The sequence below is a fragment of the Scophthalmus maximus genome, chromosome 6 (genome assembly GCF_022379125.1).
Source record: "Scophthalmus maximus strain ysfricsl-2021 chromosome 6, ASM2237912v1, whole genome shotgun sequence".
Taxonomy (NCBI): Eukaryota; Metazoa; Chordata; class Actinopteri; order Pleuronectiformes; family Scophthalmidae; genus Scophthalmus; species Scophthalmus maximus.
Window position 1 is genome coordinate 14,167,501 of NC_061520.1, and position 18,154 is coordinate 14,185,654.

Here is an 18,154-nt window from a genome sequence, read left to right on the forward strand (position 1 = left end):
TCCATATTTTCCCACAGTCTGCTGCCAGACGAGCCGGCACCTGCTGTGCTAACTGTCAGACGACCACCACCACACTCTGGCGACGCAACGCAAATGGTGACCCAGTGTGCAACGCCTGCGGCCTCTACTACAAACTGCATAACGTAAGTCTTTGACCGCTGATCGCCGACACTTGGGCAGGCCGACAGGTTGGACTGTGGAGGGATAAGAGGCAGGAAAGAGAGAGAGAGAGAGAGAGAGAGAGAGAGAGAGAGGAGAAGAAAAGAGTGGGGGTTGTTTTCTCTCTGACACTGTCGGACTTGGTGTTTTCTTTCTTTTTGCTTTATTGTTTCCATAGTATAGGCATAATCCCCTGAGAGTCATAATGGTCGGACTTTTATTAAGTGTTAAGTGGTACTGCAAAAAGGCCAGACTCCAAATATTTTAAGCCTGCAGACATTAATTATATATATATATATATATATATATATTTATATATAATCAAGCTACAAATACATATTTAGAAGGATCAGTCTGGTGATTTTTTTATTTTTCTCATTGAAAAACAAATCCCACCAAAACCAACTATGAACTAATTCCAATGTTGAAGTGATATCTGCATATGCACAGAATATTGGAAACTAAACCCCATGTTTAAAAATGTATTTGATTGCAAGTTTATAAAATTCATAATTTCAGGGTTTTAACTTCCCCTCCAAAGTTGAACCGAATCATTCACCTTCTCACTTTTCCTGTTCTACACAGGTTAACCGACCTCTGACCATGAAAAAGGAGGGGATACAGACACGCAACAGGAAAATGTCCAACAAATCCAAAAAGAGCAAGCGGTGTAGCGACAGCTACGAGGAGTTTTCCAAAAGCCTGCACGACAAGAACTCTCCATTCAGCGCCGCCTCTCTGGCCGGACACATGTCCATGGGCCACTTGCCGCCTTTCAGCCATGCTGGACACATGCTCCCTACACCCACCCCGATACACCCGTCATTCGGCCACCCGCACCACTCTAACATGGTGACAGCCATGGGCTGAGAGGACGTAGAGAGGGGTTAGCAAAGAGTTACTTCAAGAACCTGTAATGGTTTCATGATGGGGGATGAGGGTCTCACTAGAGGACAGTGAGTGCAATGTTTGACACATGCAGTTTGTGCGTCTTCATCTTGATTGTCTCTTGATTGGTTATGTCGGAAAACATGATGTACTGTGGGAGGGAAGGACCTTTTTACTTCTTATCTATTGGTACCTATTTTGATGGAGGAGGACTCTGCCTCCTGTCAGCCAGGAACACACAAAAATGTCATCACACCTCATAGATTTCCTCCAACAGTCTCCACTGACTGTCTGAGGTGTGGTTCAGTATGTGCCGAACAGGTTTATATAACTGTGAATATTGTAAATGTGTTTGCCTGAGAGGGACGTCCCAGACAGAGCAATCGCCCTCACAACATTAAACAAAAATATGCTGGATTTTTTGCTCATGGACAATTTTAAAAGGAATTTTCACAACAGAAACAAGCAGACAATAGGTCTACGGATCCCTAATTTGACACTGTTTATTATAATTGTTGTTATTATAATTATTATTATTATTGTTTATCAGATAATTTATTTTCACTGCCTTTTTTTTCTTTGGATATATCACCTGAATCATTATATGGATACTGTTATACCAGCTATGAATATATTTTCAGCTGAAGTGCTTTCTCTGAGCTGGTCAACATTTATACTCGTAAGAAATAAAGAGATCAAGTTCATTATCCAATCTGCTCTGTGGATTCAATATCAGATATATCCAAGTCTCTGAAATGAGAACAGATAACGTTGTTCACATTGATAATTGTCATGACAAAGTACGGTGCTGAATATGAGAAATACAAGAGGTATATTCATTACTATTCATTCATTATATGTACAGAGACCAATAACCTTCATGGAGGAACTCCTGCAAGTTCATTTAACACAAATCAAAGATACAGTAATAATGGATTCTTTGCACGATTATAATATTTATCATATGGTTATTATATGTGCACCAGATGCTCTGTATCCTTCTGTGTCCCTGTTTTTCTCTGGATCTTCATAAGTTGCTCCACAACGGATATTAATGTCACCATGTGCATATGCACATATATACATCCAACCACTACTGATCTGTGTTACATTTATTTTACACTTCTACCATCCTGCCAGTCAGAACTAGAGAACACAGCTTGCACTTTGTTACCTTTCAAAACAGCTGAAAATCTTGAAAATCTGGTGGTCGGTGTTGATAATTAAAAAAAATATAATCCTAGCAGTGATGACTGAGAAAACTTATTTTCCCTCAAGGATTCTACAAACTAACTAAGCCAATATTTCATACTAACAATGGATCATGTGACTTCTTGTATGTGGTAGTTGATGTTCATGGTGATGAGCCCACAGCTCATTGTTTCAGTTGTGGGCCACAATTTAATGCTCTCAGAGCATTGTTGTTGTTGGCAGCTGTTTTTTTATGGAAAAGCTCTAAAATTCGACTACACTACTGGCCCAACCCCAAATTTTGCAGACAGGCAAAGTTAGCAAGTGGGTAAACATAGTGGAGTATCAAGCTGGTAAGGATCTCAATGGTTCCTTCAGGAGTTGGTGGGGACCAAAAACCAAGGTAAAAGACCAAAAACCAAGGTAAAAGGGTGTGAATATTGGACTTATAATCACCTGGTGGACAGAAGCACATCTCCAAATGAACACTAATGTTACTTCCTGTCTACACGATGTGTTTATAGGCAACTGCTTGCTATCAAGTTTGTCATATCAACAAAGATGATAACATCAGTGTTGTTTTTACAGCTTTGAAGAGAGTAATATTTAATAAAACATTCAAGAAACATGTTCATCATCTCACCAGGACATAAAGGACGGCATTAATAATGCAATTCATCTCCTTTCAGGACAGCCTTTGTAGTAGATCTCAAAAGTATATAGTATCAATGAATTAAGTGACCTCTCCTGTTTTTGTGAACTACCACTTTCTAACAAACAGGTTACACCACTGGGCAGTGGAGATTAGTGCTGTTGACAGTAATTGAGCAGGTTGAGCCATATGTTCCCGCAGCTTCGAACCTGTAGTATCTGGTCATTAGATAATACTCTTATGAAATAGACCTTCTCATTGTCGGCCTGTTGCAAGAGGCTAATCCCAGAGGTGACATAAGACATTTCTTAAAAGGCCACAAGGGCCCTTTTTCTCTTTAACAATCTAACCCATTTGGTTCAAATAATGTAGCCATCACCTGTGTTATAGATTTTTAGTCCGCGTTTCGTCCCTAACCAGCTGTTAAGAGTTTGGGTCATAGCTCTATGATTAGACAAATCAATTCACACAGACCTGAACCTGGCTTGACATAGATGATTCATCACAATGAACCTCCCAGAGGGTCAAAGAAACATTATCATTGGCGAAATAACATCATATTTTTAACTGTGTATATCCTATTTCTATCCAATTTAAAGCCCTCAAATGTTGATATGAATGCAATTTTGGTAGGGAAGCTTTAAGTTTAGTATAATCTGTAAAATTAAAAAAAGAGTGTGAAAGCACTCCCTCAGTATTTCAACTAACAACAATCAAAGTTTGGCAAACTGCCTTCATCAGGATTAGGTTGTTAGGACAATTGTAAACATGCACAGACTGACACAGATTTGAATTGGGAAGAGTTTTCACAAGAAGAGTTATGTATCTGCCCCTGAGCTCCACACACAGTTAAGGGTCAACCCAAGTGCAGCCTGCAGCCTCCTCTCAAGACTTCGCTGACCTCTCACCCTGGAAGCACTTACTCTGTCATTCTTCCAGGCCCTCCCACAGACTTATTCACAGACCCTTTTAAAGTGTCACCTTCTCCACGAAAATATGACTGAGTAAAAGAACAAGACTGCCCCATAAATAGGAGATTAAAAAGCAGGCAAGCCGCTTTGCAAGGTGAACCTCTCTGAAGACATCTGTGGAGGAACGGTGAGGGGACTGGGTGGGCATCCTAATTCAGCTCATAAGTGAGATTTATAGCTCCCACTTTTGCATAAGTACCTGCTCCTTGGACCATTTGTTTTTTTAACAAACTCAATTAATGGAATCAAAACAAGGTCTGAATGGACTTCAGAGGGGCGAGTCAGCAGAGAGACTACGATAAAGGAGATGAAAGGGGAAAGGAGCAGAGTTTTATCTGTTATAGACCTAATAATGATAAAAGACATGAAGGAACATCTACCAAAAGTGGGAGCAAACAACCTGTCCTCATCACGTCTGCATCCTTTGATGCCGAAGTTAAGGTCATGTATGTCAGATAGGTTTTTAACAAACACAAAGACAAGTGAGATTCTTATTATGATATTTCAGCACTATACTCCAGACTCTCTTATAGTTAGCAGCTGTTCATATTGCAAAGATCCATCGAGACCTTGGTATACGTTATTAATTATAGCATTATAATTTTGGTGGACAGTTCACTTGTAAATGGAAAATCGTTTTTGATTAGTAAAAGTCATGCTCTGTTAAGAGTGTGAAAATATCATGAATCTGTTTAAATGCAGACTTGTAGAAACTATGTCAATAGGTGTTGTGGTTATATCAGCGGTTATGGAGGGTGGTGTTGTAACACATTTGCCATTCGTTTAATGTTTCCTGTCACACAGAGGACAGCTATAAGATACACAGGCTTATCCAATAAAACATTACCTAAGAGCAGTAATGAACTAAACAGTTTAACGTAATCTCAAATAATTTAGATAATTTTTTCTCTACTTATAATGAAAGTAATGATTGAAATATTTTCTATTCAAAATAACTATCTTCAAAAAAAAAACCTGTAAATTTACTTGACTGATTGACTGGCCTAGAATACATATTCTAGGGCAGATATTAGATAAGCAAAAAGGCGAACCATTAGGAAAAGTGTGGTAAAATAAGAGACAAACACATGTTGACTATCCTGTGAGAAAAGAAAATATAATAATGATAATGTTAACTTTGACAGTTATCGAATGTAAAGACATTCATTTTGACAGAAAACCTCCCAATATCATAACTGAATTAAATTCCTGTATGATATTTTGATGGGGATTCTTAGCTTTTACTAAGGGCTCAAGGATGCACCAGTTGTCACACAATTTAAACACTTTTATCAGCAACAACTGTCTGTATGAGTGCAACACGTTAAAAAAAACCTGATGATATAACAATCAGACTGTTGTCTCCACTGTATTGTGCAGAAAGACTTTTTGCTGATGTGCTGAGTACAAAGTCAATGCTGATTTTCTGGGTAACCAAGAGACAGATAAACTAGGCATGTTGTCTCTCAACTACAGGGTCTCACACTGCACCCTTGAAGGACCGGGGGATGTGAGATGTGTCAGATGGGACTCGGTGCTCTGTCGGATCTGGGGCAAGGGAGATCAGTGAGATCTGGGTTCAAAGGTGTTGTCTCTGCTGTGATCTCAAGAGAACCAAATACACAATAACAGTAACAGGGGAGAGAAACAGAGGGCTCCAATCACTGATCCTCAGAATATATGAGAGAATCTGTTGTGTCCCAGAGGCGAAACGGACAACATGCCAGTGACGTAACTTTCAGAGACCCACATGAGTGTGGGTATGGACATGTTCTAGTTTCCACCAAGTTAACCACAGCTATTAAACACCTGGCGGTGCACACTCCAACACACATGCACACACTGTACAGACACACACAGTGTGAAAGTAGAGCAGGCTTTGCAGAAAAAGGTAGAATATGCTGACACACGGTGCATTCTCTTTTAAAAGTGGGACACCCTACAACCACCCGATCCACAACCACTGACAAGTCCCTTTCAAACTGCTTTTCTTCTCCTGTCTGAGGCAGACAAATTCATCCCTCTTGTCTCCAAACAATCACCTCTTTTCTTCTGGCTGTTACACCAATGAGTGAAGGAGGGAGGGTCTAGGAGCCAAAGGAGGAGGGAGAAATGCATCTGCTCCACAGAGCTACACTGTAGCCACCAGGTTAATGTCCTGTGTGTTAGGGCCCCTGGGACTGGGCGTCTGGGCCCCACTATCTTATAACACAGTTGACAAAAAGCCCAGGGCTCTGCCGTAAGGAAATCTGAGAGGCGGGGTATCTAGGCCGGGAGGGTAAGTACTAGGGAAGGAGGGACAAAACATCCATGTATGTTGCACCTACACTGGCCCATATACACCCAGTTATCGCTTCATTAGGTAGACCCAGCAACAACTAATGCAGTATGATACAGGTGTCCAACAATAAATCATCCTTCATGAACGATTACATGTCCTGCTTTTCTGAAACTGGGTTATAATGATGTTGATTCTTTGCTTGTGGCACTGAGATACAGTTGGTGGAGCTTATTCTCAAGTCAGGTACCATTCAACCATTGCAGAAGAACAGTTACAGATACAAGATACACTGAGATTACAAGACCATCAGCAAAACCTCAAATGAACAAAAAATATATGGCAAATATGATAGAAATATGCCAATCATGTTTTTCTTGTGGTAAGTCAATTATAGTCACTGCTCCACACAGATGTAACATTTTCATCTGTTGTAATATTAGCTTTTTGTCTCTTGAGGGAGCAGAAGCCTCAGCAATTCATGTACATTATTCACTAATCCTGTTTCCCTTGCACATTTAGCTAATATTTGCAAATTTGCATGTTGCACAATAGTTGTTCAGACTATTAATCTAATCCAAAAGTAAGAATTTAATCATAGTGCAAGAAAAAGTCGGGGGGGGCTCCAAAGTCATGTACAAACAAGGCCTGAAGTGGGCGTGCTGTTGAGATTGTCTGTTTGGAAACTTACAACAGTTATCAGACATAGCCAATTGTAGCATTGGAAAGAAATCTCTACATCACTGAATACGTGCACACACACAAATTACTTTAGACTTTGCTTATTGTGTTTTGTGTGTTTCAGGAGATTAGACAGATAGACAACAATGTTATCCAAAGGTCTCTGGACACCGCTGTTCCATCTCGTCAAGGGATTAGCCATTTTATTCAGATGTATTATCACATAAGGCCCACACCCTTCCACTACTAACTGACTATTTACGCACAGTTATGTTTCACTTTCACTCCAGTGCCATCAAAATTCCTTGTGTGTATTTGGCAGCGTCCAACACACACATTTACTTTCAACACTGACTTGTGTCTTGTACCTCCAACAAATTGCAGTGTCCTGTGATGGCCATGGGCAGGGCTGCTTGGGAGAGTGGAGATCATCATTTCTTGGAATCTCTGTTGTTAATGTTGCCTCTCGGCTGACCTTACAGTGACCTGCAGAACATACAACAGCTCAGAGCCGGGGCCCCTTTGGCAGGAGACCAAACACTGGAGAGAAACAAATGCAGAATGAGAGAACAAGACGAAAAGAGAAACATGTACTACCAAGACAGTAAGTACAGAGCAAAATAACAATAAAACAGATAGAAAAAGGGAGACGTGAGAGTCATGCTCGTGTCATGTCCAGGAGAGTGATCAGGTCTTCAGCAGAGCTGAAAAGCTTTAGAGGCTCAGTATTGAACCCAGCCATGGCACATACCTCATATGATGCAACTCCAGTGGTTTTTACAGCACAAACCTCCCCCAGGCAGATCGTAGCTGTGATATCTCACAGCACTCAGAACTGATAATGAGCTAAATATGCAAAACCCGACACGCATGCACCCACACCCATACACAAGATTACACACACAAACTATTAAAGCTTTAATTCTCCTTCATAGCCGCAAAGGTATCCCGATGTGACATGTGTGTCGTCATCTTTCATGTTTCTCATATCTCTCTTTCTTCTGACTTCTCTTCCACACTTTTTTTTTAATTTGAGCTGATTGCCTTTTTTTTGACTAGTCCGTCTCTTATCACCATTCACCATCAAGCTGCTTTTCATTTCCTCTCCTTTTTATTGCTTTTTTCCCCCCACTTTTTTTTTCTTTTTAGAATTTTTGTGGGATTTCTCTTTATCTCTTCCACCACCCTGCTGAGCTGTATCTGACATGGATCGACTCATTTTTCTTCTTTACTCCTTCATAAATTATTGTAAAGGTAAGCATATACGTGGAGAGACATACAAACAACGTCATATTGGTTCACCAGAACTGCGCGGTATGTGAGAAGAGGAGATGCAGCAGAAAACACAACAACTTTCACACACTTAGGTGGGACAAAGGATGGAAATCGGGCCAAGGGAAACTGGAGACATGGATGTGAGCACTAAGAAAAAAGAGGCAGTGAAAAAAGAAAAGAGAGTGGCGGACATGGATCCACCTCACCTGTAGCTTCTGCAGCGGCCTGAGCGCACAGCAGCACCCCCCCACCCCCACCAACACAATCCCACAACAACCCTCTGTAACCATTTCCGCACAGCCTCCACCAGCCTCTTCACATCTTTAATTTCACTGCTATTGTTGTGGTGGCCACAACACCCTGTTGTATTGTCCTTTATACAGCCCCGATATAATGAGGCTGTTTTGTCACGTTCACAAGAGCCATTTTATGTGGACAGAAATCACTGCAGGCATTTGCAGCTGCTACAACTCAATGAGCCCACAGACAATGTGTGTTTCCTAAACAGTTTAACGTCAATGAGGCCTGCAAACACACACACACACACACACACACACACACACGCACGCGCACACACGCACATGCACATGCACACAGTAAAAGTCTACATTTGCATCTCACAATGGGACAAAATGAGCATAGATATAGTTTTGTAAAAAAGAAATGCATATTAGTTATATTTTGAAGAAAAAAATCTTATCACACGATTAAATCTTTAGTTTGAGGAAACCATAATATCTGCTGAGCCCAATGAATTTATCTGAAAGTTTGCAATTATCCCAAAAATCTTCCACTGAGCTTATCACAGTGTCAAACAGCAAATTGCCATGTGCCCAAAAGACAGTTCAACACAATTATAAATCAATACAAAATATATCCACTGGACTAAAAGTAAAAAGATTAAAATAAATAAATTAACACATGAAGAGGGATAACCACTCATGCTCACATTCACAATTTTAAATTCACCAAATAACGTGACCTGAATGTCTTTACTCGGTGAAGCAGACATGGAGAGGACAAACTTGGCACACATATCAACTGTTGTAGGCTGTTTGTTCAAGCAACTTATTAAGACGTACGTGGTCGTTTTAAAGACCGCAGACCTATAGTGGTAAATATTGTGTATCATTTGTACAAATCTGACCACAGGACTGTTTGACATTCCTCCAACCAGCCAATATAGCTACTAGTTATAGACATTAATTTACAGATGCAGTGACTGTGTCTACCTGTTAATGTTCAGCTAACCCTTTGACGAAGCTCACCCAACACTCCAGGCCTTCCTCTTACTTTCCTCCTGTTTCTCTGCTTTTTCATATCTCAACATTTATGAAACAGATTCATAGCAATGGGACATGCATGAAATATTTTGTTCAAGTTGAAACATTCTCGGCTAATGTGTTGGTTTTTTTGCCACAGTTCACCCTGCCGGGGGCAATTTCAGCAGAGCTTTGTTCCATTTATTTTGTATGCAACTGATTTATGTCTAAACTTTACTTCATGTTCTGTCGGAACACAAAGTAACTGTATAGTGTTGTATAAGCAACACATTAGTCTCAGCTATTACAATGGCTGGGTTGATTAACAGTAAACACCACGGACAAACTAAGTTAACAAATTATGAATTAACAATCGTTAAACACCCTTTGATGAAAGGAGTTTTTCTTCAAAAAGCAGACTTTCAAATTTGTGCTGGAGAAGATAATCCACTGTGGTCCTGTTGACAATTGCTCTCTTTAACTTCTGCGAAAACTAGAAGCCATCACAAGAATGGTACTTGGTCAAGAGTCAGACATCAATCTGTAAGTCCAACGTACCATCTAAGTGTGCCATCCACTGTCTTGCGTTTTGTTGTTTTCCCACGTGTGGAGGAAACAGACAGTGTGAGAAACTATGGATAAAAAATCTATACAGCAAGAACAGCAACTGCTGATTTTTCATGTCATTAATTTATCCAGAATTATATCAATGTCTAAGTCAAGTCTTTCTTTGGTTATGTTCTCTTGACCTGCTAATGAGCCAGTCAGACGGCATCGGATCAGACTCCCTCCGTGCTGTATCGTCCCACATCATGAGCCGAGTAGGGTGGGGGTTAGGAAACTGGCTTTAGTACAAAGTTTTCACTGTGTAGCGGGCAGACCTCAGGCATTGTGAGGGTCCTGGAGTCAGTGTGGGCCCATGCTCAGCCAGTAACATCAGTCGGACACACTGATCTTTATGATCATGGACAATCACACGCACAAAACCCAATGGCAAAGACTGACAGGACAATAAGAAATTGTTTTTACACAAAAACAGAGGCAGCGACGCGTGAACACAAATATTCATTCTGAGATTTTCACACAGTCACCATGGTCGTACTCAAGAGCACAGGGTGTAAGGAAATCCACCTGTCTCCTCTAAACTGGATCTTTTGTGAAATAAATATGATCAAACTGCTCACTTACACTCGCTTATTGTGCTTTTTATTGTCATTTAAGAAAATACTTCCTTCATGGACCACTGCCCCGGGCCACATATGAGGACAATGCCGCCCAGATTGCTGTGACAACGCAGCCATGGAGATTCGGCACAATCAATGTGGATTGAGTGACACTGTGAGGTTATTAGTCCATGTTCTGAAACCTCAACCTGCTCACCCTCTCCGCTCCACTCTGAATATAAATTACACCATGTACTGTGCTGTGCTCCTGTTACACCTGCATGACTATGAGCGCCTGAGATACCCGGTAATCCAGTGGTACAGTACCTTAGTGTTTTACATCAACATAATACCGAATACAACAAAAAGACGTTGAAGAGCAAGAGATTCCTTCAACAATGTCTAAAACAGCATTAGTTGACATTTTGGGGGGCCAGTTGATGTCATTGCAACAAGTTGTAAACACAACATGCTACAAATCATTGACATGACAAACAGATATGTAGCCAATTACACATCCAGAAGCAACAATATCATTCAGTTAAAGGCATGTTTCTGGCCAATGTAAGTCCAATATTAACTCTGTCTGTCTAAGCTTTGTCTTTGGTCTCCACCAATTCCTGAAATCAACATTTGACATTTGACAAAATACTACAGTACAAGAGCAATGAGAATAAATCATGATGGTAAAGTTGCCTTAAAACTGAAAGCTGCTCAAACGTTTTGCAGAACAGAGTATCGACAATATTGAGTGGGTAGTGGCTCTCTTTTACACCCCTGACTTTATTTGACATTGTCTGTCACTTTAAGAGCTGCACTAACTGTTTGCCTTACAAATCTACATTCACATGGACATGACCACCCCTGATGGAGCATTACATTCAATATTCTTTCTAACGTAGTGTAACTGTCATATTTTTTAAGAGCCTTGAGCGCCTTGCACGCCTGTGTCATGACATTACACCACCGGTTTGCCTTTTTTATAATGCATTTTGGCTGGTCTTTCTTTCATACTTACCTATGGTCTCTATTGTGTAGGCAAAAAGCACACATACACTATACCTCACAAACACAAACACACACAATCATTCACCCACAGATGGCTGCAGGGTTACTGAGGGGTGTGTGTGGCTGTACAGTATGTGTGGGGGACATGGTTCCGCAAATTTCTATAACAGGAAGCCGGGCTGGAGTCAGCAGTCACCCTAAGGATGCTGGGACGCTGGAGGTCTTGGGTCCCAACAGTGGGAGAGATGGAAGAGGTAAGAGGAAGTCAGCTTCAGCACATTTAACTAACAGTTGATTAGCCCACATCGAACCAGGCAGGGAAATAACTATTGCAAAACTAAAATAACACAGAGCTTGGATTCCAGTTGGGCGAAATGGAGGCGATATACGTCTAAATTAAGGCACATGTCCCCTATTTACACAAAAGCAAGCTCCACCTCGGGCCACCTCATCTCTATCTCACACTACTTATCCCTTAATGACAAACCAGTGAGAGCAAGAGTCAACAGACAGTGAAGACAACGCGGACAAATTAAGACTTGGTCAAAATGGAAAGGCCGTGTATGGTCAATATCCGAAATTGAGGACGTAGTTCAAAACTGTTGAGGAACCGATGTCAACAACTATGTTCAATGGAAAGTAGCTAAAACTTGATCCAAAAATCAAACATCTGCTTCTCTCCTGCTCTCTATTCTGACACATAAAGTATTTTATCACAGCCAACTTCAAAGTCTGTTGTTATGCACAGCAGAAGAAAAAGGCAGAACTCGCACTCATGGGGCAATACTGGCGTCGCTCTTCTATGTAAAGTAGTCAAGTCGTACACGAAGACAATTCAGAAAACAACGTGTCAAATATTGATTAACCTCCATATTGTTACCGCTGACCAGCATTCATAAAGTACTACAACTCAAACAAAGAAAGTTTTTATGTGAGTGCATGATTTTTTGTGTCAAGTGTGTGTGTGCGTCTGTTTTTGAGTTTCTTGTGTGTGTATGTGGTGTTCAGATTAATACTCCATTGTGACTGGAGAGGGAGGGCAGCAGAGGATCATGTGACAAGAGTCAGACTGAACCCGGCGCCTACACACTTCTCAGGGGTCAAACAGGGGTCATCATGTGGTTACTGTGCCCACTGCAAAATGTACATACACACACATACACAAAAAGCATACTGTAAGTGTGCAAAGAGACATAAAACCACTTAAGCACGTGGAATACAGTTACAGTTTACAAGCATACATGGATGCAAATGCACAAACTGAGAACACAAAGGTGACGATAGAACATCCCAGGGCTAATATTCACATGACATCAAGTCCATGATTTATATATAAGACATGTGTCCTTTTATTATCATTGCATAAATTGCTGTTATTTGAACCACACACACACTCTCTTGTCCATTTCCACATCTACGACAACTAATACTGTGTTTTCCCTTCTCTCCTCTTTTTCCTCAACCATGCAACCTGATATTCCCATGTTCTGCCTTCCTGCATATAGTATAATACCGAGCCATTAGTCATATCAACTCAGTTCAGACTAAGGGAGGAGGAGATCAGTGGAAGGAGACATTGGGGAAATAATGGAGAGCGAGTGAGACGGAGGGAAAATATTTTGTACGGCGTGAAGAGAGACATTATTAAGGTAGAGAGCGGAGAGCAGGAGAGAGGAGGTGGATCAGGTTTCAGTGTGTTTTCATGTTCTCCCCACATTAATGCGCCGGGGCCACTTAACTAATGCATAAAAGCACTGTGATACCCGAAATAAACAGCATCAGACTATGAATTAGAGTGTGAGAGGCAGAGAGGTCCACTGAAAAATGTAGACTGTGCATACTTAACCCCTCTCTTCTCTTCCTCTCTCTCAACACACAGTAAGATGACTAACTTCATTACCCTCCCCATTCCTCTTAGTGAGCGCAGCGAATTGAAACCTAATTACCACACCAGAGACAAATTAAAAGCTTTTCCTCTCAATGGCTGCAATCCATCTCCTGACAAATGAACAGCGCCACTTCCACTGTGTTCATGCTCTGCTTTCTCCGTCCACACATTCAGATGAATTCATTCATTCCGGCACTCTTCCTTTCAAATTGAGCTGAAGCGACAGATTTGATACCAGCAGCACATTATCTCACTCACATTAATATCAATCAATAGTCACACAATATTAGGGATAAAAAAAACAAATCTGCCACATCATATATGTTATTCAATAGAATTGGTATAATCATTTGTAACTTCTCAACACCTAAATGAGAGATTTCATTCGTCCATCTCCAGTATTGCAGACATACATCTGGCACTCATACAGCAGCTTATGTACGTCTTGTATAGACTGACAGTATAAAAGCTACAGAACACATGCAAAAATATTCATTCTTACATTTGCTTTTCATATTAGTTCTATGATCAGGAATGCAGGATCAGATTCAGAATTGCTTGGAGATGACTTATGGATCAGTCTTTCAACATACTATTTTCTGCCACGCCATAGTGAAGCTCTACAGAGGGTATAGTTGGTTGGTTTTCTGTCAGTCACAGACTTTGCTAGTGACTAGAGCCGCAACAGTTAATCGATTAATCGATAAGTAATCGATTACTTATCGCCAACTATTTTGATAATCGATTAATCGGTTGAAGTAATTTTTATATGGGGAAAAAATTCAAAATTCAAAATTCTCTAATTTCTGCTTCTTAAATATGAATATTTTCTGATTTCCCCTTTCTTTTGTGTGGACAACAAAACACCATCTTGGGGTTTGGGAAACCATTTTATGACATTTTCTGGACCAAACAACTAATCGATTAATCGAGAAAATAACAGATTAAATCGATTATGTAAATAATCGTTAGTTGCAGACCTTCTAACGACTGATATAACTGTTTTTGGGGACAAATTTAGAACAAAAATACAAAGTTCCCAAACGATGAATTTTGTGATGACCTGACGTTTGCTCTAGCACCACCACCAATATTCAGAAATGTCTCAACACCTACCTGAACTGGCACAAAATTAGGTTCAGACATTAATGTTTTTCCAGACAGTGAATAGTAAAAAAAAAAAAAAAATCATCAAGTCATCTATTCATCTAGTTTCATCCTGCCCCAAGGAAATATGCAGAAAAGACATAATCATTCTTGGTAAACCATAATTAGTTTTTCCTATGTGATGAATAGTTCTGAGAACCATAAGATCTTCCGTGAATGTCCATCACAGCAGATTTATATCTATCAATGTGAGCTCAGTGAATTAAAAAAACAAAAAAAACAACAACCCATAATCTCTTTGGAAGAAAAGACAAAGAATTATGAAAGTGCAGTTTACTGTAAGACTTTGCCAGGGCCTAAGTGTAATCACCATTTTACCATATGTCCGGCTGTAATTGCACTAAGTAATTAATAATGGCATGTATCAGTCAGAGATCAGATGTTTTTGGGTTGTGGCAGCGTATGCATAATCCAATGAAGGCTTCTTTGAACAGATAGTGCAGGCTCCCAGACAGCAAGGTTATCGGACTGGCTCTCTGCTCACTGCCACTTAATGGAGATTGCACGAGATTGTTGCTCACAAATTCACTATTACCGATATGTTTTGCTGTCTTTTCTTGTCGATGGTATTTCAAATTTTTTACAGAGGGATTTGAAGCGGACTTATAAGAAACAGCCACGTCTCGATTATTCTGGGAACAAAGATACAAAGCATGATCCACCCTGAACGCATCCCAGTCAGTCAGTCAGCCATCATTGAGCTGCAAAAAACAAAGATGGTCAATGAAAAGCTGGTTTGCGATGAGATTCCATCTGATTGATTTACAATGACCCAAACCTTTAAAAACAAACATTGCTAATACATTGCAAAAGCCCAATCCTGACGTGTATGGTTATCACATGGAGGGCAAAGTGCTCTTCATTTAAAACTCTTTATCACGAGTCAATCATGGCCGAATGGGTTTGGATTGACGACGCATCACTAGTGCTCAGTTTGCAGGTACTAATGTCATTATTTCCCTGCCGGTTCCATTTCTGTCTATCCATTTTAATCCATTTAGACACAATGAAACAGACCCAGAGGGGCACAGCAGCCGACCCCTTCAAAACACATTACTACAGTAGCCTTTGTCTCTGTCACAAAAGTCCCTCTAATTCTTTATAGTATGTGCTAAGTGGGTCTTATAATGTTCACAAAGTTATTGAAGTCATAATTTCTGCACGACTTCTGGTTGATTGACACAGATATCGTATCTTTCACTGACCTTGGGCATCCCATTACTCCTTCTTCCTGCCGCATCCTTCACTCTTATCTGTTCACTCCCCCGGGAGCTGCTTGTAACGGCACTTTGTAGCATCTGTCACACAGTGAATGAGTGATGGTGCCTGCATTTAAATTACTCTCTAGACCTCGAACAGGCCCCAAAATAGTGTTTAGTTAGCATGTTTCACCACTAAACCCAACAGACTTCATCTCATAGCGCCAATACATAATAACCTGAGGGAAGCCTCAGTAACAACCTGCTGATTAAAATCAAAAAAATGAAAATATAAAGCTCAAACAGTGCCAAGCACAACCAGATGATAACAAACTCCTCTAACCTGGGATGAGGAGCAATACGATGTTTGTGTCAGTGTACAGAGAAGCTGTGGTGCAGATGATGGAGAGGAGGAATGCCAGCAAACAAAGACGATCAAGAGCGAAACATTAAGTCCAGAACAAAGAGAAAGACACAGTGGGCGCATTAGATGACTGACTGTCTTTGTAATTGTATATAAGGAGTATATAAGGTGGTGGTTGTTTTATGCAACTCCATAGTTTGTCATCTGAGTGCTCGCTCTGCTCTTTGTCATGCCAACAAAGCTGCTGGGGTACGGTGGGTAATCTTAGATTCGGCTCCTTGTTGGACATGTGCAGGTGGGGGGTAATGGAGGGAAGGTAGAAGAGTGATAGAACCCATGTCAGTAAAGGATAAAATAAGGACATAGGGATGAATAAGACAAGAATGAAGTAATCATAAAACAGAGTCAGAATTTCCAGAATAGCATCTGTGACTAAAAGAAATTCTATTATATTCCTATTGAAGTTAAATTAGCTTTTTAGCCTTCAGAAGATGCTTCGCCTTCAACTAAATAATGTTAAATCACGAATTACAAATTCACGTGAGAATGTAGGAAAGGCGATGGGTGTCCCTACATCAGCTACTGTATGAGCTCCATCACATGAAAATGTTTACCCTGTGGATATTTATTCTAAACAGACAGGTGATTGACAAAACAAGCAGAACTTGTGGTCCAGTCACTGGAGTTTTTAGCTGTATCACACAGTCTTCCAACAGCAGATGCAGTTGTCCCTCAGGTGTCTCAGAGTTGGATCTGTTGACATGGGAGCTCAGTGGCTCTGATCATTTCACCCATACTCAAGAATGTCTCGTCCATGCTGGCCTGAAATTTGATTGAGCAAACTGTTGAAGGCTGCGTGATACGGGTGACAGACTTTGTAAAAGTTGGGGTCATTTTGTCAAACTATGTGCAAGATCATTATCAGTTTGGATGTTGCTAATGTGTTTATATATTAGCCAAATATTTTAGCCAATTTTTTTAGCATTTTTCTCATCTATGTTAACATCTACCAGTAAATCTTCTTTCTGCACCAACTATCATTCAGTTAACAAGTAGCCTGCTTGTACACAATACATCTGTATGGTGTATGATCTTCCTTAAAAAGGCCTGTTTGCAGGAAAGCGCTTTGTGTCGCCCTCTCATAAGATGCATCCTAATGTATGTGCGTGTGCAGCATAAGATCCAAACAAAGTGGGGGGGCCCTGAGTAAAACATTGCTCCATAGCTCCACCAGTAGTCAAAAATAGATCTTACACACTCTACACTGCTCTTACTTGCACCTAACCTCTCTGGGTTGGGCCGAATAGATGGTGGAAGAGAAGAAAAGAGATGGGAGGAGGTGAGATGCAGTTATATTTCACTTCACAAGGAGATCAGACACCAGCAGAGATCCTGGTCTTATATGGAGCTGCAGTCTTCACCTCCCCTGCGTTGACGAACCAGCCCTAAACACCGAACACCTCTCCCCGCTTCCTCCTCTTCCCTCCCTTCACGTAACCTTCCTTCTTTTTGAGATAAGCACTCGCCTGCTTTGTGTAATCTCCAGGTTTCCTTCCTCCTATTGCACCGTCTCACTTTCAGCTCTCAATCTCTCCGATTCTCTCTTTTATCTCAGTCATTCCCTCACTCACTCCATCAATCCTGCTCCCCCACTGAGACCCGCGCAGCGCCAGCTCCACCACCTCTTAACCCTCCAGCTTTCACCGCAACACCACGCGATCCAGGATGCCTGACACAGAGGCCATGCAGCTTTGGCTGTGCTGCAGGGTGTAGAGTGGTAAACAGTAAATACCCAAAGAGAGAGAAGAGTGTATAGAGGGTGTGTGAATCAGTTCTTTGTCCCTGACTATACACAGAGGTGTAAAAGGAGGAGGGATCACCATGGCTTTGTCCTGGCAACATGATACAGCCAGCAGAGCAAAAAACGAAAGAGGCCTCACTTCAGAAATTTATACCGTCCAGTATGTATGTGCCGAGCCCATCACTGTCAGTGCAGAGAGTGGAAATG

At 40.9% G+C, this 18,154-nt stretch overlaps 2 protein-coding genes across 38 annotated transcripts in view; one reads left to right on the forward strand and one right to left on the reverse strand.

Moving 5' to 3' along the window:
- The window catches only part of gata2b (GATA binding protein 2b), a 9,354-nt gene extending 7,064 nt beyond the window's left edge, over positions 1–2,290 (forward strand). For both annotated transcript variants that reach the window (XM_035632080.2, XM_047332863.1), the window contains exons 5-6: positions 18–143; positions 745–2,290. In XM_035632080.2, the coding sequence (XP_035487973.2) occupies positions 18–143; positions 745–1,029 (411 nt within the window). In that variant the 3' untranslated portion in view covers positions 1,030–2,290. The remainder of the gene's footprint in view (positions 1–17; positions 144–744) is intronic.
- The window catches only part of eefsec (eukaryotic elongation factor, selenocysteine-tRNA-specific), a 69,877-nt gene that overhangs the window by 10,922 nt on the left and 40,801 nt on the right, over positions 1–18,154 (reverse strand). For 9 of the 36 annotated variants that reach the window (XR_004793556.2, XR_004793560.2, XR_004793550.2 and 6 more), the window contains exon 9: positions 7,189–7,306. The exons of the other annotated variants lie outside the window; for them this stretch is intronic. The gene's annotated coding sequence lies outside the window, so the exon portion shown is untranslated. The remainder of the gene's footprint in view (positions 1–7,188; positions 7,307–18,154) is intronic. 36 annotated transcript variants of the gene reach the window in all.